This window comes from Macrosteles quadrilineatus, unplaced genomic scaffold, assembly GCF_028750875.1.
Source record: "Macrosteles quadrilineatus isolate MER2022 unplaced genomic scaffold, UCM_ALF_1.0 Scaffold_2__2_contigs__length_208266976, whole genome shotgun sequence".
Lineage (NCBI taxonomy): Eukaryota > Metazoa > Arthropoda > Insecta > Hemiptera > Cicadellidae > Macrosteles > Macrosteles quadrilineatus.
The window spans coordinates 31,941,305-31,967,724 of NW_026542595.1; the positions used below are offsets into that span (position 1 = coordinate 31,941,305).

At 35.1% G+C, this 26,420-nt stretch overlaps 1 protein-coding gene across 1 annotated transcript; it reads right to left on the minus strand.

Annotated features, from left to right (window-relative positions):
• Positions 1 to 1,444: 1,444 nt before the first annotated feature.
• On the minus strand, positions 1,445 to 26,069 carry LOC128984046 (facilitated trehalose transporter Tret1-like). Its single transcript, XM_054403330.1, has 6 exons — positions 25,793 to 26,069; positions 16,008 to 16,339; positions 8,822 to 9,100; positions 8,313 to 8,621; positions 3,320 to 3,428; positions 1,445 to 2,149 (listed from the first exon to the last, which is right to left on the minus strand). Exons 1-6 carry the CDS (start codon positions 25,884 to 25,886, stop codon positions 1,806 to 1,808), a joined length of 1,467 nt encoding a protein of 488 aa, XP_054259305.1. The 5' UTR covers positions 25,887 to 26,069; the 3' UTR covers positions 1,445 to 1,805.
• Between the last annotated feature and the right edge of the window lie 351 nt (positions 26,070 to 26,420).

The following is a 26,420-nucleotide window of genomic DNA, read 5'->3' on the forward strand; positions in this document are numbered from 1 at the left end:
TCTGTACACACGCCTGTAAATACAAGAAACGGCTTTGACCTTGAGCAGTCATTTCCGCCGCTCCCATCCCTGAACCTCACGTTCATGTATATATTTTCTTACTTGAGAGCCCTTTTCATTTCATTGGCTAGACTACTTTAGTATGCAAAATAAGCTTTTTTGTATAGTTATAAGTTAAAACAAATTACATAACTGTTACACATAACCAATATCCAACTAACCAACAAGCAGCAATAACCAATCGTATAGTGTTGTTATTACATAACAACCTAAATATTCCCACCCCCCAAAACTTGCCGCTCAGGGCAAAAGACCCCAACCCACTAGCTGCCTGCGGGCCTGGTTTTCATGGCTACATCGAATTCGGCCAGGCAACCCCAGTATCCCAAAAGTCCTAGGACCTAGGAAAACCCAACTTAACGTAACAAAGCATATTCAAACAAAACGAACAGTGAATGTCTATATCTATATCTAAAGCCTATCCATGAGAATGATAAATCCCTCAGTATCATGTCTTAAATTGACAAGAATATACATAACTACAGGGTGCGGCAAAAAAACCGATCTATTTTATGCCGCGTACTGTTGAGCAACAGGTCGTCTGAGAGTGGTGGGGTTAAGCTCATTGGAAAGCCTACACGATGCCATTATCTGTGGTCATAGAGCAGTGGTCACCTGAGCATTGTGCGTTTGTTATCGAGTCAAATTAAAAAAGTAATGGTTCATTCATTGCAAATTGCAACTCAGCGGCGGCTCCGTGCATTTTTTAAATTAGAGTGACGTCGATTCCGTCAAGTGGCACAATCATGTAGTGGGTTACCATTTTTAGAACAACGGCTTCTACATTCAAAAAGAATCTGACAAGCCGCCCAAAGTCAGATCGGACGTCAGACAAGCATTCGATAGAGTTCGTGCTGCTGTGGAAAAAAGTACTCATAGACCTGCCCGAAAACAAGAATATGCTTTGAAAATGTCTGACCGCTCGGTTACACTAGTTTTAAGGTTCGATCTTAAATCTTATCCCCACACACTAATGCGTATTAATTTTGTTAATTTTGCTGGATTTTGTTCATTATCCATACAGATATTCGCACCGGAACCTCTCCATGTCGACCAAATAAAAAGAATGCACGGAAATGATAAGTTGCAATGACTTATTACTTTTTTAAAACAACTCGATCGATAACAAACGCGTGTTGCTCAGGTGACCACTATACTCTATGACTACAGATAATGGCATCGTATAGGCTTTCCAACGAGCCTACCCCCACCACCCTCAGACGACCTGTCGCTCAACAGTGCACTGCAAAAAATACATCCGGTTCTTTGCCGCACCCTGTATATTAGAGTTCTATTCACAAGAAAACCACATAATTATATAACTTTGTTTCTTGAATAATACACAGATTAATGACATATCTTTACTATCACAGATGGTTGGAGATGACTTAAAAGTCCAAAAAATAAATTTACCTACGACCGTTTTTTAACTAGCCTTTACAATTCAATTTTTAGAATTGAAAACACTTTACCGCATTGATTACTTAGCATCACTAGTGTGGTAAAGTAACCAGCCAATGGGGTTCAAGGATTGAGAGAAAAGAAATAAAATTGTAATGCTTCAAACGCCAACTTATCAGTTGGTAGCGACCAATTAAATTGTTGATCTGCCGACTTCCGCTGGAATGGAAACTCACACATAACCTAAAAAGAATAAACAATTTGCTAACCAACAGTTACAGTTGGTAACTGAAGTTTTACAAACGATCATAGGTAAAGAAGAGTAAGCAACTCATGTACGATCTTTACGCGATCGTTGAGTTAATTACTATTTCACAATTCCTCATACTGGATGGTTTGACTTCTAAGTTTTTTCTCTTAGCTCCATTTAAAATGAGTTGTATTTCTTGGAAGGAAAGTCCACTTGTGTCCTGGACAACAAGTGATACAAAAACCACAGTGAAGATACATGCGAAGGAGCAAGACATGAACAAGAAGTCCAGCCCGAGAAGGTTGACCATGTCTGGGAACAAGTTGGTTGTCAGGAAGGCCACAACACCGCTGCTAGAGGCGATGATAGTCGTAGCGTATGACTTGATATTGCTAGGGAATAGTTCTCCTGACAAGGCCCAGGGAATGTTTGCCAACCCTGCAGGAAAAAAATCAAGTTGAGAACTGTTTAGCAATAGTGGGGCCTCCAGCAGAAATCATTTCGGGACCCGTTTTAAAACTATGTTTGCATAAATGGAAATGGATCATAGGCCTTTTATAATCTTGATACTAAAAATATATACGATTTCATAACTATGACAATATAGGTTACATAGTTTAGCTTTCAGCTTTGTCTATTTATGTGTTCCGGTTTTCTTATCTCTCTCGTCACTAGGTCATCTATCTCAGTGCTTCCCAAATGACAGGTAATCGTGGAACCCTAAGTGAACTAGCTGAGTAGTCGGGGACCCCCGAATACCGGGTGGTGGGGGGGGGATCATACAGGGGGGGCCCTCCCCCCAAAAAATTGGAAAAATTACACTTAAATTGGCACGTTTTTAGCGTATCTGTGCATGTTTTTTGAAAACTTTTTACTATGTGCTATTTATACATACATCATAAAAAATAAAGTGTGGAATAAGTCAGAAAGCTTTTTGGATAGATTTATGATTTATGTTGACACATTTTTACAAACAATTACATACAAAATATTAACAGGCCTTAATGTTGGTGATGGTTGGCCACTGGATTGTTAAAATTAGCACTAATAAGGTTTATGTTACCTGGCTTCTGTCTCCGATCTACGGTAGTTTTAGGAAACTACAGCTGTTTCATGCCTTTTATTGGCACATCCTCAGGTTTGTTGAACGCCAGCTTCTTCTATAAAATATCCATCGGTGTTGAGTTTGTCATGTTTTTTTTTGTAAAACCATGACAAACTCAACACCGAGGGATATTTTATAGAAGATGCTGGCGTTCAACAAACCTGAAGGTTTTTCCGTAATCAATTTGAGACACCTCTGGTGAGACACCCTGTATATATCTTCCATTTCCAGCACTGTTCCATATGTTCACTGTAAAACTTTACCTAAAATAAAACGCTGACTAAGAAATCTTATTCATTTACTTATTTCCTGAAACCATAATAATGACCCTTTGAAAAGATTAGGTTTTGAGACTGAGTGTTAAATGATTTAAATAAACAAAAAAGATTTAATTGGTTGATCAATATTGTTCCTAAATAAAGGTGGAATGTATTGACTATTAGGAAAAAATGTAAAAAAAAACTCCTAATAATGATGCATATGAAACATTGGTGTTAACTGACCAATATTGAAGAAGAAGATGTATAAAACAACACTAAGTAGAGGAAGCCAAGTTATGTTGTCGATTTCAAAGTGGTTTGTTTTAAGCAAGAAAAACGCACCAAGACCTCCCTGCAACGTAACAAAACTAAAATTAACAAATGGTTTTTCTTAGATATAGACCAACTTCCAAAGGATCTTGCTTCCTCATTGATTTATTTGGTATATCTCTTTCAACATTAATCTCTTTAGGAAAATCCTGTAAAAAAAGTTCCATTACTTTATTTATAGTTATGAATTTCATTAACTCATTTAAGGATAGGCTATCTTTTACTGTACTACTTGATCATCTTAGTATTATTTGTGTATTTATTACCGTTGTTCATAATATATTATACACAACATCAAAACAACTGTGCAGATAAAACTTGTACGATAGCCTACATACAATTACAACACTGTATATATACATCTTAAAAACACAATATTTTAATACAGTTTTCAAACTTTTTTAAAGGTTAAGTTTTTTAATCTTTCTAATACTGTATTTAATCATTTATTGTGAAAACGCAATGTGACTGCCCAAACATGTGTATATTTATTGTATGCCTTCGTTTGGATTTAGAACCTACTGAAGAAACTCATATATTATGCCTTTTTGAAAGGGAACAGAAGCAGCTGATTTTACCAAACCCTTTCTGTAAACTTAACTTTCTGGTCTACAAAGAGCACACCAGCTGCTGACTGTTTAGTGTGGCAAAAACAAAAATTAATTTAGACAAGATATATTGAGTCTGAAATTACTTCAGTATAATAAGAATAATACCCCCGCCGCAGCAAACCTGCAGACTAAGCGTATTTCCATTAGCCTGATTGGATTTACACTAAAATGTCTCCTTAAATATCACATTTATTCCCTATTTAAATAGAATCAGTTTAACACGTACTTAGGTTTGCTGCAACAGGGAGGGTAAAAGTGTTTTTTTTTTATGTAAAATGTTAATAGTTAGTAAGAAATAAAACATTTTCCAAATTTGGGCAAAATATGTTAATAAACAAGCAAACTACAACAGTTTACTTATTCTCCGTAAGAATAACATGGGAATTTTAAATTTACAATTTTTTGGAATTTTCTCCGTAACCATTAGGCGCATTATAACGCTTTTGTATACTAAATTTTTTGTTTTTTTAAGCTCTACAAAATAGTTTGGAAAGAAATTGCAAAATGTTATGTTTTTTGGGCCAAAAATGGGAAAAACCCATTTTTACCCCATAAAACCCCCCATAAACCCCTGTTCCCATGGTCCGATCATGCTGGTTTGCGAACTTGTTCAAATAAACGTAGGTTTACACGTTTGTACCAAATTTAATCAAAATCGGATAATTTTTGCTCGAGTTATCGCGCTAACGGACACATATATATGTATACTAGCTGTACCCACGGGCTTTGGCCCGTTTAACTTTATAAGTGAGCTCGTTCGCATGGCTCAATCACGTCCTAGTTGAAGTTCATTCGCTACGCTCACTCACTTTTAGGTTGGAGCTCGTTCACTGCGCTCACTTGCCTTCAGGTTAGCTCGTTCGCTACGCTAACTTGCCTCCAGGTTGAAGTCACATATATATATGAATTTGAACTGATGATGTTTTTGGCCTCTAGGGACCTTAAAACGAAAAAAAAAATTGTTCCCGGGTCCAGGTAGTATACCATGAGTACTACGGTAATAGCTTATTCCATATATGGGAAATTCGCTAAAAACAGTTTTTGAAAAACATAATATTTGATGAGCTAGGAGTTCTAACTACAGAGTAATAATAAAAAAAAAATTACCCCGCCGCAGCAAACCTGCAGACTAGGCGAATTTCCATTTGCCTGATTGGATTTACACTAAAATGTCTACCTACTTAAAAATATAACATTTATTTCCTAAATAGAATTAGTTTAACAAGTACCTAGGTTTGCTGCATCAGGGAGGGTGAAACTGTTTTTTTTGTAAAATGTTAATAGTTAGTAAGAAATAAAAACATTTTCCAAATTTGATCAAAATATGTCCATAAACAAGCAAACTACAACAGTTTACTTGTTCTCCATAAGAATAACATGGGAATTTTAAATTTACACATTTTTTGGGAATTTTCTCCGTAACCATTAGGCGCATAACAACGCTTCATTATAGTAAATGATTTGGTTTTTTAAGCTCTACAAAATGGTTTAGAAAGAAATTGCAAAAGTTTATGTTTTTTGGGTAAAAAATTCAAAAAAACCTCTTTTTACCCCATAAAACCACCCCCCCCCCCCCCCCCCGTAAACCCCCGTTCCCATAGTCCGATCATGCTGGTGGTTCGCAAACTCGTTCGAATGTATGTAGGTTTACACGTTTATACCAAATTTCATCAAAATCGGATCATTTTTGCTCGAGTTATAGTGCTAACGGACACATATATATATACAGGGCGACAAAAAAGTCTGGAAACGGCTTGATATCTTTTTAACTAAATTCGTTAGAAAATTCAAACCTTTCACATCAACTTATATGTATGAAAACTACTTTTTGCAAGTATTACCATTTTTTTACCTTCACCAGGGGACGGCCCACGAGGAGTAGGTACATAATCTTTAATGTAAGCATAGGTTGATATGCACATCATTTTAAAGGTCTGGTCAAGTGGAGTTCATTGCCGGAAACCGCGTCAAAAAAGGTTCATTCGTTACAAAATGGCGGCATTTCAAAGTTCTTGCGGAATATACCTGCACAGGCCTTAGTAATGGTAAATACTCATAGTCAAAATTAGCCGGGAAATCTGAAACCCGTTTAAATTTGTTTTGAAGATTGAATAAACTTAGTATATGGGCTAGTTGACTTTAAAATACAATTTCAGCTCTCAAGATAATGTTTAATACGAGTATTTACCAATATTAAGGCCTGTAAAGGTATATTCCACAAGAACTTTGAAATGCCGCCATTTTGTAACGAATGAACCTTTTGAGATGCGGTTTCCGGCAATGAACTCCACTTGACCAGACCTTTAAAATGGTGTGCATATCAACCTATGCTTACATTAAAGATTTTGTACCTCCTCCTTACGGGTCGTCCCCTGGTGGAGGTAAAAACATGAAAATGCTTGGAAAAAGTAGTTTTTATACATGTAAGTTGATGTTAAAAGTTTGACTTTTCTAACGGATTTAGTTAAAAAGATATTAAGCCGTTTCCAGACTTTTTTGTCACCCTGTATATACAGGGTTAGTAAAAAGTGTGGAGACCCCCTGTTATTTTTTTAACGGCCCATACTAGCAAAACTAAACTCGGCACACCATTATGGCATGTTATGAAGTACATTTTGGGCATAAGCACCACTTGTTGTTCATCCCCAAAATGGGTGATTTTGGGGGAAACTAAAAAATTTCAAATACAAAGACCCATCAAATGACCCCTCATTTTGAAGGTCCTGGTAAAAGAAAACCAACAATGTAAACTATCTCAGTTCAGTACAAAATGGCAGCCAATTGAAATTCTCATAAGTTCCCAAACCCAAAATGGGGGATTTTGGGGGAAACTCAAAAATTTTAAATGATAAGCCCCTTTGAGTGACCCCTCATTTTGAAGGTCATAATAAAAGAAAACTAACAACGCAAACTATAGGTCTCTATCTTAACACAGTAAAATATGGCAGCCAGTTGAATATAAAATTGCAAGTTATTTCCGGTTTCTAAAGATTTCAATCAGCTTCCATTTTTTACTGGATTGAGATAGAAACCTCTAGTTTGTGTTGTTAGTTTTCTTTTGTTTTCTTTTACCAGGCAAAATGAGGGGTCGCTTGATGGGCCTTATCTTTAAAACCTTTGAGTTACCCCCAAAATCCCCCATTTTGGGTTTGGTAAGCAAGTGGCTATTAGGCTTAAAAAGTACTTCATAACATGCCAAAAAGGTGTGTAGAGTTTAGTTTTCCTAGTGTGAGCCGCTACAAAATTTACAGGGGGTCTCCAGACTTGGAAAGCTGTAAGTTAAATTCAACTTCTGAGAATTTCAATTGGCTGCCATTTTTTACTGGATTGAGATAAAGACCTCTAGTTTGCGTTGTTGGTTTTCTTTTACAAGGACCTTCAAAATGAAGGGTCACTCGATGGGTCTTTGTATTTGAAATTTTTGAGTTTCCCCCAAAATCCACCACTATGGGGATGTACAGAAAGTGACGGTTATGCCCAAAAAGTACGTCATAACATGTCATAAAGGTGTGCCGAGTTTAGTTTTTCTAGTATGGGCCGTTAAAAAATAACAAGGGGTCTCCACACTTTTTACTAACCCTGTATATTAATAACCGAAAACATTATAAAAACATTAGTACCCTTTTAAATTCATTTTAATTAACAAACTATTTTTGTTTAGTTTAAACAAAATTAAACATAACTATTAAAACTTGTTTAGTTTGTTAATTAAAATGAATTTAAAAGGGTACTAATGTTTTCGATTATTTATATAGTAGTAGCCCTAATCACCATCATACTTAATATATATATATATATAAATATATATAGATATGAATTTGAACGGATGGTGTTTTTGGCCTCTAGGGACCTCAAAACAAAAACAAAAATCGGTCCCGCATCCAGGTCTTACCATGAGTACTACGGTAATAGCTTATTCCCTATATGGGAAATTCGCTAAAACTATATTAGATTTACATTTGTTGGTGGTGCCTGAGTTCTTGTAGGTAATATGTTTGTGTCACCTACCCTATGCATTTCGCTACCCCAGGCACTAGTATCGCGGTCCGGTGGATTGGAAAATGCGATGATAGACACATGGCGAAGTCTTGGCGAGAGGCAAGACCCCTGGAGATGCCACACAAGCTGGTGAAATGCAAAGGGTGACACAAACATCTAACTTTCAAGAACTCAGGCAACAACAACAAAGGTAAATATAATTCAATTTGTTGAAACTGGGATAACAAAAAAATAAATATATATATTTCAACAAGAACCAAACTTGACAAACTAAAATTTATAAGGCCAGAACTTACCATTCCAAAAGCCATTCCAGATGATGAGATTAGAAGGGGTTTTTTATAACCAAAGTACTTGACTACAACAGGGCAGATGAAGCCGGATACCGTCATGATGAGACCAATCACTATGGAGCATGTGCTGGAGGAGATTGTTGACCCTGTCATCTGGAAGATCTTCTCTGCATAGCAAACAATGATAGATATCCCTGAGATTTGCTGTAGCCATAGGAGAATGCAGCAAATGGCAAGAGCTCGCCGGTTCCCACTTGTGGAGAACAACATGCTTATTGTACCCTTCTCCTTCAAACTCTGGCTAATGGTAACCTTAAACAATTGAACTATTATACACATTTGTCTATATACAGGATCAATATTTTTAAATGTTTATTTAAACTGTTACATGGAAAGGTAATCATTAACAAATAATTTTAAAACTTTCCGAGCATTGAGAGAAACACTCCCTAATCAACCTCTACTGTATACCTATACTAATTGAGAACCATTGAATACTATTCCAACCACACCTGAATTAATTGGAGCTCTGATTCACACAAAGAATCAGACTTGTATCCTCGCAGCCAGGTAAGAGTGTTTCTAGCCTGTTTTATGTCATTCTTCTTCATAATAAGAAAATACGGTGAGTTGGGAAGCAAGGGAAACAGTATGAAAAATAGACCACACAGTCCCAGCACGATGTAGTGGAGGGTTGCATAACTGACAAACGGACCGACCGTGTACATCATGAGACTACCAGAGCAGCAGAACGTCTGACTGAGAGTGTTCAACAGGCCTCTCACTGAGTCCTGGAATCACACGAATAAATCAACCTCTACTAACTAACTTTTACTTCTCGTATACTATCTTCATAAAAAGAAAAACTAAGTATAAACCTAGATTTTTTTCGGCACAAATACTTAAAAATTGATTTTTAAAGGTTGTGTACATTTTCCATATTTGTGTTATTTCTGATGATGGAAAATGTTCCTAATGATCCTTTTAATAACATAAACTTGCCATCCTAAAAATTAACTTCAAAGGGTTCAAAAATTGGTATCATAAAAGGGTTTAGCTAAACAATAGTAGACAAAAAAGCATATATTTTGCTCACATTCACTCTCATCTTGCATTCGGTTCAGCATTGTATGGGTCAACAAAAAATTAAATATGGATAGCATTCTGAAGCAGTAAAATGAGGCTATTAGAATTATGCTTAAGCTTAAACAAAACTATTCGACAAAAGAACATTTTAAGAAATTACAAAATTTACAATTTATATGCAACTAGCTGTAACCCGCGGGCTTTGCCCCGTTTAACTTCTTAATTTTCAAGATTATCTCGTTCGCATGGCTCAATCACGTCCTGGTTGAAGTTTGTTCGCTACGCTCACTCACCTTTGGGTTGGAGCTCGTTCGCTACGCTCACTCACCGTTAGGTTGGAGCTCGTTCGCTGCGCTCACTTGCCTTCAGGTTAGCTCGTTCGCTACGCTAACTCGCCTCCAGGTTGAAGTTCGTTCGCTACGCTCACTCACCTTTTGGTTGCAAATTAGCTGTTGTCATAAATGTAAAAGAAATAATAGTGCTGCACCCTGTTGGTAATCCTTGTAACTTTAATGCTATTGAACATCACAGAACAGAACCGACTTGTTTAATTGAAACAGCTGTTAAGATTCAATAATTCCATTTCTCATAAGGTTAACATGGGAAACTCCAGAGCCACTGGGGCGGAGCCCGAAAGGATTTTTGAAATAAGAATATGCCTATATGTTAATCGGGAATGTGAGCTATCATCATGCCAAATTTCAGCCCAATCCGACCAGTATTTTTCGCGTTCACTTGTCACAAACATACGTCCATCCATACATCCATACATCTAAACTTTCTCATTTATAATATTAGTAGGATATATTTACGAAATAATTCTTATCGTCAAAAAAATGAATCAGAGGAAGAAATAAATTCATTGCATTCTCATAATTTCAGGAGGAGAAGGAGTTTGTCCAGCCTCACAAATACAATGTTTTATAAAAAACGTCATATGCTGGTAACCTTTTTCTAAAATTTGTCCCTTATAAAAAAAGAAATGGACCTATCGAAGTCACGAAAATTCTAAAAGAGGCATATTGATGAGTTTCCCCCCTCCCAGAAATAGGAATAGTATTTTTATTTTATGTATTTTGACACTATTCTCTGTACTACCAATGTACATGAGTTATAATGAATAAAGATGTTTGAATATGAATATGCCCTATAAACACTGAGCAGCCTGCTGGAAAGACCAATCAAAGGGCAATCATTAACAACTGTGTAAACTATGCACAAGGATATCTCTGTCATTCCTCATTCCACGCTCCAGCAGTTTACTGTATAGTAATGGCAATCAAGTACCTAGTCAAAATTCATGTTTCTGGCCCCTGGACTATATTGTTAAGACAATAATAGGTTTTCACATACCTCCGTCAAATAGTCCAGCGATAATATAACTTTACTGAAAATAAAATCTTTTACCAGAGGCGTTGGATGAACCAATGGCCTTATTAACTGAAGTCTTACACCATAACTATTTAAGTTCAATGATAAATATTATGTTCAGAATGAGGGACTGGCAATGGGATCCCCATTATCAGGTATTATGGCTGATATATATTTAAACCATATTGAGAAAACCCACATTTTCTGTGATAAAAACGCTTACAAAAATAAAATCAGAATGTATTTCACACATGTGGATGACACCATTGTCTTATTCGATGGCAACAACAAACAGGCAATTAAACCTCCTACTCAACTATCTGAATAAAATCACACCCAAATTAATGTTTATTACTTTAGAAATTGAGCCAGACAATAGAATAATTTTCCTAGACCTCATAATCACGAAGAATAACAACAAATTTGATTTTAGCATTTACAGAAAACCAACTACTTCAACTCAAACAACTCACTCCACATCCTACCATCCGTTTTTGCAAAAATAGCCTACAACTCCATGATCAACAGAATGTTAACTGTTCCATTAGGTCCTGGAAATTATAACAAAGAATGCTCATTAATGAAATTTATAGCATCAGCTAATGGGTACAAACACAATTTGGTAGACAGATTATCAACAAATGTAAGAAAAAAAGAAAGCAAGATACTAAACAATACAAGGGTGAGAGAAAATACGTTTGCTTGGACTACAGCCACTTTATTGAAAACAGTCTTAAAAAAGACAAAATAGGCAAGGCATCGACTTAACGTTCCGAACCACCAACCGCACTAGGAACATTTTGCACAACAATAAAGTGTCCAGCAATAAAGTAAACAATACTGATGTTTACAAGATCAGTTGCCCAGATTGCCCATGCAAATATATAAGCCAGACGGGTCGAGCGTTTGAAACACGCTACAGGGAACCATCAGGGAATACAGGCCAACTCCAAAAATGATCAAACGAAAATCAGCCTTCGCCAAACACCTGGTCCACTCAAATCACTCAATGAGCAGCATTGACGAAGGTTTAGAAATTTTACATGTCTGTGGGAAAGGTAGCAAACTTGACACCTTGGAGGAGTTAGAGATTTATAAAATTTATAATGACGAACAGTGTAAGGACCACATCCTTAACGAAAAATTACAGTTCCGGTCTCACCTGATTTTCCATACAATCATAAACACAAGAACAGCTGATCAAAGATCTGATAACATCAGTGATAACAGTAGAGGAGAGGACATGATGAAGACCTCCAGTCTGCTACCAACCCCACGCTGCGCCGGACTAAATCAGTATTATGATAGTGCTATCTAAATGTTTTAATGTGTATTCGTACCATTTTAATGTTTTTTGTGTTCGTGTGGCCAGTGTATTGTTGAAAATGCGTGCCTTTTCTATTTATTTGTAATAGTCATGCAGATGATATGAATGTTATTTTTACTATCAGCTGTCTGTTTTGTTGTCCAATATTGTTCCTTGTCATGAAAACATTAATGAGAAATACATTTGATTATTCTATACTGTAGTTTAAATTCGTTTTTCGTCGTAGTTTTGCTTAGATTATCCCTAAACACCTCCACTTGGGAGAATAATTGAAGATGTATTAATTGTGTTTTTGACGAGTTGCAAGCTGTGAAAATGTTGTCTTCGCAACGAAGCTGATGAGCAATATTAATCGTTGGACTATTTGACGGAGGTATGTAAAAACCTATTATTGTCTTAATCAAGTATTGTCAATTGCCTCATTTAATGTACTTTTGACCAACTCTTGATAAGAGGTAAGGTATCTGGAAGCTTAAGAGACTATGTTTGAATCTGTGGCATACTCTTTAACCTGCACATGTTACTATGCATGGCACTAAATCACTGGACTACCACAGGTGTGATTCACAGCTAATTCAGCTGACATACAAAAAGATAATAGTATATTTCATCAATAGGGCGTATATAACTCTTTTCAACCCGAAGCCTCGGTCAGAATATGAGCGGGGATTTATAAGAGAGTTTTTACCCGTGAAATGAACTATTTTTTTGTTATAATTCAACATTAATTAACAAACTGGTGTTTAGAAAGTGGACCATTTTGTCTATTACGGTTGTTTTACTATACAGGGTGTTTATAAAAAAACTTTACAACTTTGACGCTCTCCCATTCTCTTTCCATTTGACATAACAGTTTTCTAAAAACACCCCATGAAAGAGTGGCTAAAAAAGTTTTAATCAATAGCAGTTTTATCAGCTGATTGGTTTATATTGTCGCTTGGTAAACGATAACAAACAATTTATGAGTCTTGTTAGAATCGCAATGAAATCTCGTATTAAGGTGCAGTGGGAGGAGTGACCCATTGAAACCAAGTCTGATGTTGTTGATTAATGGAGATTTTAGACAAGATACAATAGGAATCCTCCTTCAAGACTGAAGACTCCATGTACTGTGCTCCTCCACACTGAAGAGACTTTTTTCGAGATAGTACTTTTTTTGTAGTTACTTAGGTTATTTCCAAACCGTTGGATTGGCTGTGATGTTCCAACATCCTGTCCTCCTAGGTCCGCTCCTAGGTCACCAGATATTACCCCGTGTGACTTTTTTGGTCCTTCATTAAGGATCATGTCTACGTCAATAAAGGGAACAATAAAGAAGAACTCGGAGAAATAATAAGGAGAGCGTTTGCTGGAATAAACTGTCTTATTTTAGGTTGTGTTTTTTATTAACTGGATTTTAGACTTGATTATTTGCGTGCAAATAATGGAAAGCACGTTGAAGTTAGGTAAACTCCTTATTATGTACCAAAACTTGAAATTATTTTCTAAACTTTGATTGCTATTTCATAGCTTTAAGTGGAAAGATAAAGGTTTTATGGTTGTTTGAAGTTGTAAAGTTTTTTTATAAACAACCTATATTATACACCGTGTCCCAAAAAAAAACTGAACAATTTTATTTACTTATAAAGAGTTTATTAACAATCACACGATAAACTAATTACATTTTAACTGACACAAATAGTCTTAAGTTTTGTTTGATATCATATGTGTTAATGATTTTCAACATGGTTGCCATTGTTGGCAAAAAGATAGTCAATACGGCTGTCCAATTCAGCCCACACTCTATGGCGCATTTCGTCAGTAATGTTAGTAAAGGCTGCATTTATTCTTTGCCTCAATTCTCGGACATCGGAAACTTCTGTCTTATAAACTTATAATTTTGACAAATTTAACTCACATGCTGCACAGCGAACAGACTTTTGAGGGTCGTGAAGAAATAATTGTTGCACGTTTTCGATCAATTAATTTTGGATTTTCGGCCTACCTTTACCTTTTAAATGTTGTAAGCTTCCAGTTACTATAAATTTGTCATACCAGGCTCGAATGCTGTTCCGTGATAAAGGACGTTGACCATAGCATCTTCTAAATGTTCTTTGCACTGCAATATCTGACTTACTTTGAATGTACCACTCAACGCATTGCGCTTTCTCTCGTGCGTTCATGGTGCCTGCTTAATGACAGGGCAATGTTTTTAAATTTCAAGTTTCAAGCGACAACAATGAATCGGGTGATAGCTACAATTGATATTGAACAAAACTTCATGAGCTCAGTTGTCATATGATCACCTTCAAAGTAGACTAGGTATGCCTGGACGTATTATATAACAATTTGAAATTGTTCAGTTTTTTTCGGGACACGGTGTACTATAGATACCGTATGTCAAAGTATTGACTAATATGCAAAAATAAGCTACAACCAATTAAATGAATTGATAAATAATTTTGATTCATGCGATTGCTTACAATCAAAGTTTACAACTGTTAAAAACAGCTAGCCCTAGGGAGTAAAAAAACCAGCTGTTTTGCTGCAGTATGGCGAAAATTATATTATTTGAATGCTAAATTTATTTGCAAATGTAAAAACTTCAAAATAGATCATGTTCTAATCTTGTATTTTGATATTTTAACCCCTTGAAGGTACATAATACACACATAATGTACATTATGTACATAATAGGTACATAATGGTTACATAATTATTTAGACACATTAAATATTGATGAAATATATGTCTAGGCCATGTGCATCCCTGAAGAGGAAATGAATCCATACATGTATGTTAATAGCAAGAAAAGTAAAAAACCTGATGACCACGTCGCTGATGCGATACCAGCAGGGCCGGATTTACCTTTATGCCACCTGTAGGCTACAAGTCCTCATGCCGCCCCTTATATATGTATATATTTACTGCTGAAAACATATTTATAGGAAAATTACCCCCGCTCTACCTCGTGGTAATATTTGGTTATTCATGCGCACAGACTAATTTTTGCCGATCTGCACAGTAGCCTACCGCTCGGTAGTCGGCGATCGAAAATACACGTGCAAACATAAAATATAACCTACGAATACATTCATTCCACTCAATCATACCAATCAACTCCACCTGTATACTATACAAAATAACATGTATCATAAATTTTTGGATTTATAATGTTAATGTTACGTCAAATAAAATACATTTGAGATCATTCTTATATATAAGAAATGTATACATTTCTGTGCTATTGAATATCTTTTAATACTGGAAAATTGTTAAATTAAATTTAGATAGTTCTGCAAGGTGAAATTTAAGTTGACGAAATTATTTGAATCACTGGTTTATTAGTTGAAATATTTACAACGACAAAAAAACTTCGTGTATAGTCCAATACAAGTATTTCATTGAGCAATTAACAAAACTGATAACTAATTTTAATTTATTGTGTACACCGACTGACTGTATGGTAGTGTAAGTGTCAGTGGTTGGGAGGGGGCTGTCGGCTGTCACGTCGGCGTCGTGGCTGCCGCTCCTGGTCGTACTTCCACCAGCTGCAGCCCGCTGAGAGTCGCCAGCTTCCAGTGTTGCCAACACCAGATCGCCGCTCGCTGCGTGTTGGCGCAATGCGATTGTACATATTAGATTGTGTAATAATACGTATGTCGAAATAGAAAATAATAATGTATGAATATTCTAAAAGCTTTATTTAAATGACATGTATACTTGAATTTTTAAGGAAAATAATATTGCATGTAAAAAAAATTATTTTAATTTTTTAAATCTGCCGCCCCTAAATTTTGCCGCTCTAGGCTGCAGCCTACTTAGCCTATTTAGAAATACGGCCCTGGATACCAGTGGGAATACTCCGAGTATCCAAGTAAATAACAATTTGTTAAGTTAAAATTTGTTGGACTACTACTTGCTCTATAGTTTACCTCAGATATCTCTGCTATATAAGTCGGAAGAGCAGTGAATGCTATCCCTACAGAGACACCCGCAATGAAGCGGCCGACACTCAGCATCACCAGACCTGGGAAGAGCGTCAGCAGCAGCCAGGAGAGTGTCATGAGCGTCATGCAGAGCACTACAGAGCCCTTGTGTCCCAGCAGGTCTGCCACTGCACCACACACCACTGGACCCAGCACACTGCCTAGAGCTAGCATGGATGTCACCACGCTTCCCTCAGCGTCATCCAGGTGCGACAACTTTACCAGAATTGGAGAGGACCAGGCAAACATTGTCCCACACATCAGGTAGATCAGGTTCACTAGCATCAGATTATCAGTAATAATACAAAACTTTTAAAGCCTTTATATAGTCTTTGACTACTAGGACTTCAAATTTATAAGTTTGGGCTTATAAAAAAAATGTTAACAAATAAAAAAATTTAAAATTTAGATATAAAAAATTAAATGACCAAGAAATACATAGAGTACTGCACCTTTCCGATAAAATAATCGATCACTACTATTCACTGCAAGGACCAAGGAATTGGATTGGACATTGCTACTGGAACAGCACGAGACTTCTGTCACAACATGAATAAAATTACAGAATAAGCTATTACCGTAGTACTCATGATAAGACCTGGACCTGGGACCGATTTACTTTATCATTTTGAGGTCCCCAGAGGCCAAAAACACCATCCGTTCAAATTCATATATGTATATGTGTCCGTTAGTACGATAACTCGAGAATAAATTATCCGATTTTGATGAAATTTGGTATAAACGTGTGAACCAACATTTATTCGGACGAGTACCAGCATGATCAGACTATGGGAACGGGGGTTTATGGGGGGTTTTATGGGGTAAAAATAGGGTTTTCCCATTTTTGACCCTAAAAACATACAATTTTGCAATTTCTCTAAAACCATTTTGTAGAACTTAAATCCCCCCCGCCGCAGCAAACCTGCAGACTAAGCGAATTTCCATTAGCCTGATGGGATTTACACTAAAATGCCTCCTTAAAAATATCATATTTTATTCCCTATTTAAATAGAATTAGTTTAACGAGTACTTAGGTTTGCTGCAACAGGGAGGGTAAGAAGGTGGGTTTTTTAATGGTAATAGTTTAGTAAGAAATGAATGTACTTTCCAAATTCAATCAAAATATGTTCATAAACAAGCAAACTACAATAGTTGACTTACTCTCTATAAGAATAACATGGTGATTTTAAATTTACAGTTTTTTGGAATTTTTTCCGTAACCATTAGGCGCACAATAACGCTTCAATATACTAAATTATTTGTTTTTTTTAAGATCTAGAAAATAGTTTGAAAATAAATTGTAAAATGTTGTGTTTATGGGTCAAAAATGGGAAAACCTATTTTTACCCCATAAATACCCCCGCCGCAGCAAACCTGCCGACTAAGCAAATTTCCATTTGTCTGAATTGATTTTCAGTTGAATATATTTTAATAACATTAGGTTTAACGAGTACCTAGGTTTGCTGCTACAAGGAAACTAATAAAGTGTGTTTTTGAGTAAAATATTGATAGCTTAGTACAAAATAAATAAATTTGCCAAGTTTGATCAAAATATATCCATAAACAAGCAAACTACAACATTTGACAATATTCTCCATAAGAATAACATGGGAATTTTAAATTTACAATTTTTTTAATTTTCTCCGTTACTAATAATTGAACAAAAATACTTTTATATACTAAATTATTTGTTTTTTTAAGCTCTTTAAAAAGGTCTAAAGAGAAATTGGGAAATTTTGTGTTTTGAGGGTCAAAAGTGAGAAAAACCAATTTTTACCCCATAAAACCCCCCGTAAAGCCCCGTTCCCATGGTCCGATCATGCTGGTTCGCGAACTCATTCAAGTTTATCCCGCTTTACACCTTTAAACCAAATTTAATCAAAATCGGACAAAAATTACTCAAGTTATCGCGTTCACGGACGTATATATACATATATAAAAGTTTGAACGAATGGTGTTTTTGGCCTCTGGGGACATCAAAATGAAAAAGTAAATCGGTCCCGGGTCTAGGTCTTACCGTGCCACCTACGGTAATAGCTACTTCCCTATAGGGAAATTCGCTAAAACCCCCATAAACCCCCGTTCCCATAGTCCGATCATGCTGGTTCGCGAACTCGTTCCAATAAATGTCGTTTTAAACACGTTTGTACCAAATTTCATCAAAATTGGATCATTTTTGCTCGAGTTATCGTGCTAACGGACACATATACAGGGTGAGTATATATATATATGAATTTGAACGGATGCGTGTTTTTGGCCTCTAGGGACCTCAAAACAAAAAAATAAATCGGTCCCTGATCCAGGTCTTACCATGAGTACTACGGTAATAGCTTATTCCATTAATAGCTTATTCCGTTATATCCGTAATAGCTTATCACGTTATCCATAATAAACATTCTCATAATATGGGAAATTCGCTAAAAACAAAAAATTTAGTATATTGAAGCTTTATTACGCACCTAATTGTTACAAAGAAAATTAAAAAAAATAAATTTAAAATTCCCATGTTATTTTTATGGAGAATAAGTAAACTGTTGCTTGTTTATGAACATATTTTGATCAAATTTGGAAAATGTATTATTTAATACTAAACTATTAACATTTCACAAAAAAACACTTTTTACCCCCCCTGTTGCAGCAAACCTCGTTGCAAGTACTCGTTAAACCAATGCTATTTAAATGGGGAATAAATGTGATATTTTTAAGGAGATATTTTAGAATAAATCCAATCATGCAAATGGAAATTCACTTAGTCTGCAGGTTTGCTGCGTCGGGGGTATTGTATAAATTTGGTAGTTTTTGTTTATAAATTTGAACTACTTAACAAGTGTTTGGATTAGGCAGTATAGTACATCTTCCTGTTGCGAAGCACGGGTACAGCAGCTATTCTGCATATAAAATAGATTTTTTATTTAAGATTATGGCAAATCATTTATATAAACTGTAAACAATAAGGGGCCAGGAAAGAACCCTAAGGTATATCCCATTTCGATTTTTTTCTTGATAAATTTATGTAAATCCAATGTTTGTGTTTGGAAAAATCTTATAGTAGGCTGTTAATTAATTTAATGCAATAAAAGTATTAATGAAGATAAGCAAAGATAAATAATAAAACAATCTCATAAATTGGCCACACTATTACAAATTAATAGAGTTTCCAGTAAAATGTTTTCAAATATTCTTTTGGAGTAGCTCAACAATGGTCTTGTAGTGACAACAATTACAGTCGTTGAGAGAAGATAAGTAAATTTTGAATAAGAACCTAAACAAACAAGCCCATGTTATCTCTATTTGCCATAAATAAACCTTGTGTAACATTAAACATACTGTTACATGAACTAGTGGAAATTAACATTGCACAAAACACCTTAAATTCAAAGAACTTTGAAAATATTTTCCCCAATATTCCATATTAAATAGGGTAAGTTTATTATTATTAGGTTCATACATGTTATGAACTTTTCTATAGAATTTGTTAGGGGTCTTAGTAAATTGTATAGCAGGGAAAGGTTTATAGAAATCCAGCTCATGTTATTGTTATGTTAAAGTGCAAACAAATTAAATTACTTTCTACTTGATAGGATAGGTTGATACTGTATAAAAGTGCTTTGTTGAATACATGTTTTATACAATGTGGAATAATATCAGATAAAATTGTTGTATAGAGCCCATCATCATAGTCTACTGGATAGTCATAGTGTCCATACAATTTTAGTAACAAAAAACTATCCCATTTCAGAGCACTAAAAACACTGCTACCTTTCAGGTTTTAGTGAATTTCCCATGAAGTTATTACCTTAATATAGAAATTTAAAAAAAAACTGTAAATGTTAAATATCTGTGTTATTCTTCTCAATGTTGTAGTATGCTGGCTTAGGGATTTATTTTTATCAAATTTGGCAAATTTGTTTATTTTATATTAAGCTATGAAGACATTTCAATAAAAAAAACACATCTTATTACCTCCCCTGTGCAACAAACCCAAGAACCCATTAAAATAAATGGTATTTAAATAAAAAATAAATCTGAAAATTTTAAGGAAATATTTCTGTGAGAATACAGGTAGAAGAAAATTTGCTTGGTCATGCTTAGGTTTGCTACGGAGGGAACATTTTTGGTCATGTTATTGTCAATTTCCAAAATGCCTAATAAGCAGTGAAACAAGGGCATTTTTATAATCACTCATATATTATACGCCTATTGTTTCCTGGCCCTTTGTAATCATCAAAACATTTGAGAACTACTGATGTTTCTCTTTTTAAAATGATTAATTTGTTTCAAATATTATGATTTTCACTGAATTTCTGTCACTAATGAATGATTTAATGATATTCTGTATCTACAGAGACATATTTCCAAATAGGCGGACTAGGCACATTTTAGGGTCGGCAAAATTTTGGGGGTAAAAAATTAAAAAGGGAGGTTTTAATCTAAAAAAATAAACGTTTAGCAAATAATTCTGAGAACAGCAAAACAGCCATTTGAAATATTTTAATTAAGTATACAATTATTTCAGCACATATTTAAGTCAATAGGTAGTTTATTACACAGCTGTGCTGAGTTTTCCGTGCTGCCCTATTTATTGGTCCGGCGGACACGCGCGCTGCGGGAGCGTAGTGGCGAATGAAGAAAACACTTCCCCTGTTTACTCTTCATACGCCTTTACCCACTGGCAGCACTAGCTGAAAGGTTGAAAAGTTGAAAAAAGGAAAGTGTGAACAAAATACTTACTATTGTACCAACTTAACTCATTTAAAATTGCATATTCTTTCAAGTAAAAGTACGTACTTTTTTCGTTTCGATTAATGTGTTTTTTTATGAACAGTTCTATAAGTAAACATATTTGTTTCACTTCAAAGCCAATAGCATGTCTCTAAAGTGGATCTGACCAAAAGTGTTCAATGAAAAGCCTTATAAGAGCCCTAGTATACAGACGATTTTGTATGCCGTTTCACGCCGCACAACCTGATTATAATTACTGATTGGATAAAAATAGGGTTGCATTTCATGTATCCAAGTCAGAATCACGTTTTCCATTAAAACGGCGCAAAAAACGTCTGTTAAAAGGGCTCAAAAAGTTATTAAATTTGTTAATGTAGCATGCAATATTGCCAATTATTTTTCTACAAAATCAGCTGACAGGGCATGTATTGGCCATTGGGGTGATATTAGTGAGGTCGGGGAGTGCGCTGACAAGTTGTTGAGGGGGGGGGGGCAGTAAACTTCGTTGCATAGAGGCAGCAGATACTTAAATACCAGTACGACCCTGATTCTGTATATAAATAAATAAGCAATAGTGTACCTGTTGCGAAATCGAGCAATTGCGAAGTATTACAGGCGTTATTAAAAAAAAATAACTGTCATAATTTACGGTGACTTTAAAAGAGTCAACTCAAAGAGTATGGAAATACTCACGATGTACATAACAGTTTGATAAAAATCAAAATTTCTTGTAAATATCTTGTCATTTTTCAAAAGCTGATCTTGTTTTTAGTGTTTTCTACAAATTGTTCCTACTTATTGCCGCACTAGGTTGTCCATAATAAGAATTATAAATTCTAAAAAAAAACATTATTTCTATTTCTTCTCCTTGGTGGTGTTCTATGACTTTCCTAAGTTTCCATAGTTTGCAAATCAGCTCTTTCAATGATTACTCTTAAGAGATGCAAGTACAGTGTTAATTCATTTTTCTTTTTAGCATATGAAATTGTCCAGGCTTTCTCGTTTTTTTCCATTGTAATATTTACGCCAACCCAAATTCAAATAGTAAATATTTAATTTAAACCAAGACAGTAAATGTTTGTAACATTTCCTTAATTTGCAACTAAAATATTAACAGCAATTAAATTATCCAGCTGATCATAATGTAAACCAATACATTATGTGTTCTTCATACAGATAACATGGATGAACAGATGAACTTTAAAGCCACTGGGACAGAGCCCAAGGGACTTTTTCAAAAATGTAAGGTCAGTTTGCAAGGGCTAGGTGCATTGATATAGGAAACACAGATTATTAAAAACATATTGATTTTTTCAAAAAAAAAACTGCCGCCATTTTGAAACGGAATAAGATATCTAGGTATACATACAATGCAGTTGTCTGCTTGCAATATTGAGCGGAGCAAGCATATTAATCCAATACTTTTATAAACTCCTTGCTACATCTGTTTCTCGTAAATGAGATTAAATACTTGCAGTTTCCAATGTCAATGGTATATTTGGTTTATATAAATAGAATGTCTATTTGCAGTATTCTCAATTATAAGTTTGGTTCAGGTAAATGAATTGTCTACTTGCAGGAACCAAAGTCTATGTTTCATCTAGTCAAAAGTCTACTTGCAGTATCCAATATCAATGATACATTTGGTTCGCTTAAATAAAATGCCTATATCCAGTCTATCCAGTCTATCCAGTCTATATCCAGTACACCTATAGTTCATGTAAACGAATTGTTTACTTGCAGAATCCAAAGTCAATGGTCCTGGTCTATTTGGTTCACATAAATAAGATGCATATTCGCAGTATCCAAAGTCAATGGTAGGCTTACTTCTGGTTCACTTAAATGGACTGTCTATTTGTATTATCCAAACTCAGTGGCACATTTGGTTCACGTATAATGAATTGTATACTTGCAGGAGCTAGCTGATTATAATCCAACACTTTTCTAAAGTCAATGCTACATATGTTTCTCGTAAATGAGATATAGACATGCAGGACCCAATGCAATCGTTCATTTGATTCACATAAATGGAGTGCCTATTTGCAGCATCCAAAGTCAATGGTACGTCTGGTTCACGTCAATAGAATGTCTACTTGCAGTATCCAAACTCAGTGGTATCTTTGGTTCACATTAATGGAATTCCTAATTGCAGTACCAAGTCTGCAGTATTAATTGGTACGTTTAGTTCACATGAATGATAATGGAAAGTCTATTTGGATTATTTAAAGTCAATGGTGCATCAGCCTTATTCTGGTTTCCATAATTATTGGTTGTTCATTTTGTAGTAAATTATGCTCAATGATATTAATCCGATTGTTCTTCCCTTTTTCTCTGTACAGTATTAGTAATGTGCTATTTAGATGATTCGTTAACTAACATATGTTGTTGAGCGATGAGAGTGTAGCATCGAACTGCGGGCCTCGAGGTCGCGCTGCGCAACTTCAAGAAGCCGACCCCCAGAATCAGCGGAGCACGACGCCCCACCTGAGAGACCCCTTCTAGAGATGACAACCCCAGCAAGACCTTCAAGCAGCCCAGCAACAACATACTAAGTGCGACCGCTCTCCCGAGCTCATGGACAGGGTAGGTGGTTTAGTGGGTATACTACAGGCCAACCTGTAGGAGTCCCACACTCCCCCGGCACGTCGGGCGCTCTAGGAGGTGCGCTCAAAGTATCGGGAAGTGCCTAACGCATTCCACCCACCAATAAAAAATAAAAAAAAACATAAGTTGCAACTCTTGTTTACGTTTTTATTGTTATCTCGCAAATAATGTCATGGCAACCAATTAACCCATAAAGCCCATGTTATATTTCCAAAAGTTTAACTTCACGTATGGGAAAGCCTTGTGGTTCAATTTGTACCAATTCAGATCCATACTTTCCCATGGTTGCTTACTATGACTGTGCAAAATTTCGTGCAGATCGCTTCAGCCGTTCAGGAGGAGTATTTGTAAAACAAAAACAGGAGTGTAGTATAAGAGCTTCGCTTCGCTCCGCTCAATTAATTTCTGTTTTCGCCAAAATGTTTGTCTAATAAACACCTTTAAAATTATGTATAACATGACATATGTTTACATTTAAAAACTCCGAGATTCGAACTAGTGACCCTCAGTTTTTGGCACACCCTGTATAGGAAAAAGTTAAAAATATTTTTACTTTGGGGTCGTTTTAGTGGGAATTAATTTCATTTCGTCCTTTTACGTTAAGCCGTTTTTCCGTAATCAATTTGAGACACCTTACGTGGGACACCCTGTAGATAATATGAGGGGTTAGATCTTAAAAAAAAAAAAAACATTATTGTTTACAAAGTTTCATGTAGCGTATTAATAATATACTTAGATTGGTATTTCATGAATGAGTGGTAATTTTTTATTATTTTTATTATTTCTATGATTTATTTAAAATGCACCAATAATTGGTATTTTTTCTTGAATTACTTGAACATTTTATGTTCTTTTTAAAATCTAGATGCAATTTTAAGACTTTTTTAAAAATGCCAAAAATAAAAACGTTTAATATAAACGTAAATATAAACATTAAATTGCATTTACTTTCTAAAACAATCATAAAATATAGGGTCTTCCATAAGAAAAATCAAAGTTGGCGGCCATATTGGAAAAATGGCGGCTAAAATTATTTTTTTAACTTGACCAAAGTTTTTAAAATTAAAAATCCAAGGCAGTTACAATTTAACCTTTTGTTATATCTCTTATAACTCTTGAATTAAATAGCTGGCACACTTATATCAATCACCCTGTATTTTGAACAAATTTGGCAATTTTTTTAAATTTCATACTAGCTCTCAACATTTTAATAAAAACACACCTCATTACTTGTAGCAAAAAACCTAACTACTCATTAAAAATTTATGTTTTTTAAATAGGACATAAATCTGACAATTTATAGGGGACATTTTAGTGAAAATTTAGCCATGTTGATGGAAATTCGCTTAGATAGCACGTTTGCTGTGACGGGGGTAGCCTATTTAATATTGACGTAGTAGAAGTTTGTGTGTTGTTTCAAACTAATTTACTTTAACTTCTACAGGTTGTCCCAAATGAAACTGAACGAACAACTAAGTTGCAGTGTAAATATTTAAATAACAAGTTTATAAAAATTGTATTAAGTGTAAAGTAACACAAAATTCTTAAGTTTTCTGGATATAAGTCTAATTAAAAATTTCAACATGGCTTCCATTGTTGGCAAAAACGTGGTCAATACGGTTATCTAAAGCCGGGTTTTCCTAGACGCGGAAGAGGAGAACGGAGAGCAGAGAGCGGAAAAGCGATTAACATGGCATTCCGCTCCGCTTCTAGGAGAACAGTAACATTAAATTACCTAAGACAAGAGGAGTCCGCTCTCCGCGTTCCTCTCTCAGCGCTCCGCTCCCGCGCCTAGGAAAACCCAGCTTAACTCTGACCTGGTGGTTTATTATCCAACCCTGAACTTCCTTAAATGTATGAATAAATATTGTGCTGAGCAAAGTTCACTATTTAGGGCTGCTGAAAGTACTACCATTGACTATTGTACACTGTATCAATAGTTGTACCAATAGTCAAAGGTACTACTAACATGTGAGAAACCCCACAGCATAACCTTTCTTAAACATTGTTACTGATTTCAGTATTTTCTCATAATACTCTGCCATAATACAGTCTAAATATTTGTTCTGTTATTGTAATAAATAAATACACAAATGCCTACTTCTTCTCTTAAAAACGTGAAAAGTTCCAAATTTTCATTACAGTGATTAGGATTTACACCAATAAATTAATTAATATGTATAACCTTATTTAAAATTGACAATCACTCATGTAGGATAGTTGTGATTAATTGTAAATTTTTAAGTAAGGGATTATAAATAACGAAGAATAAATATTATTATATTATAAGTACTATAGTATTAGTATTATATTACAAGTATAAGAAGTAAAAGAAGTTTAAGTAAATTAGTTTGAAACAACACACAAACTTCTTCCAGACCAACAATAAGTAAATAGACACTTACAAATAAATGCAGACTGGTAGAGATGAGCTCTGCTAGAGCCAGCTGTCATGGTGACTAACTCCACTGGGACTGGGCTATACTTTGATTCTCCCATGTTATCATTCCTCTCCCACAAACTCTCCAAGTAAGAGTTCTCTTTCCACAGCCCACTTTGCTGAAGGTATCTCTGTAACTTTTGACTTTATCTTTCCCTATATCATTCTTCTTGGCAGTTATTTTCCATTTTAACATTAAACATCAGATTGGAGGGCCCTCTTTGCTGAAGGTATCTCTGTAACTTTTGACACTATCTTTGCGTAAATTATTCTTCTTGGCAGTTATTTTGCATTTTAACATTAAACATCAGATTGGAGGGCCCTCTTTGCTGAAGGTACCTTTGTTACTTTTGACATTATCTTTGCGTAAATTATTCTTCTTGGCAGTTATTTCGCATTTTAACACTAAAAATTAGATTAGAGAAAAACCTTATGAAGTAGTATTATATTCCAATATAAACTAAGCTAAGTATAAAATAACTACCTAGAGTGTTATGTTTAAGTACTATAACTATTGTATGTAAACAAATGAAATAAACGTTATTATTTATCATTTAATAAAAATCTCAGTAGAAATTGTAAACTTCACTAAT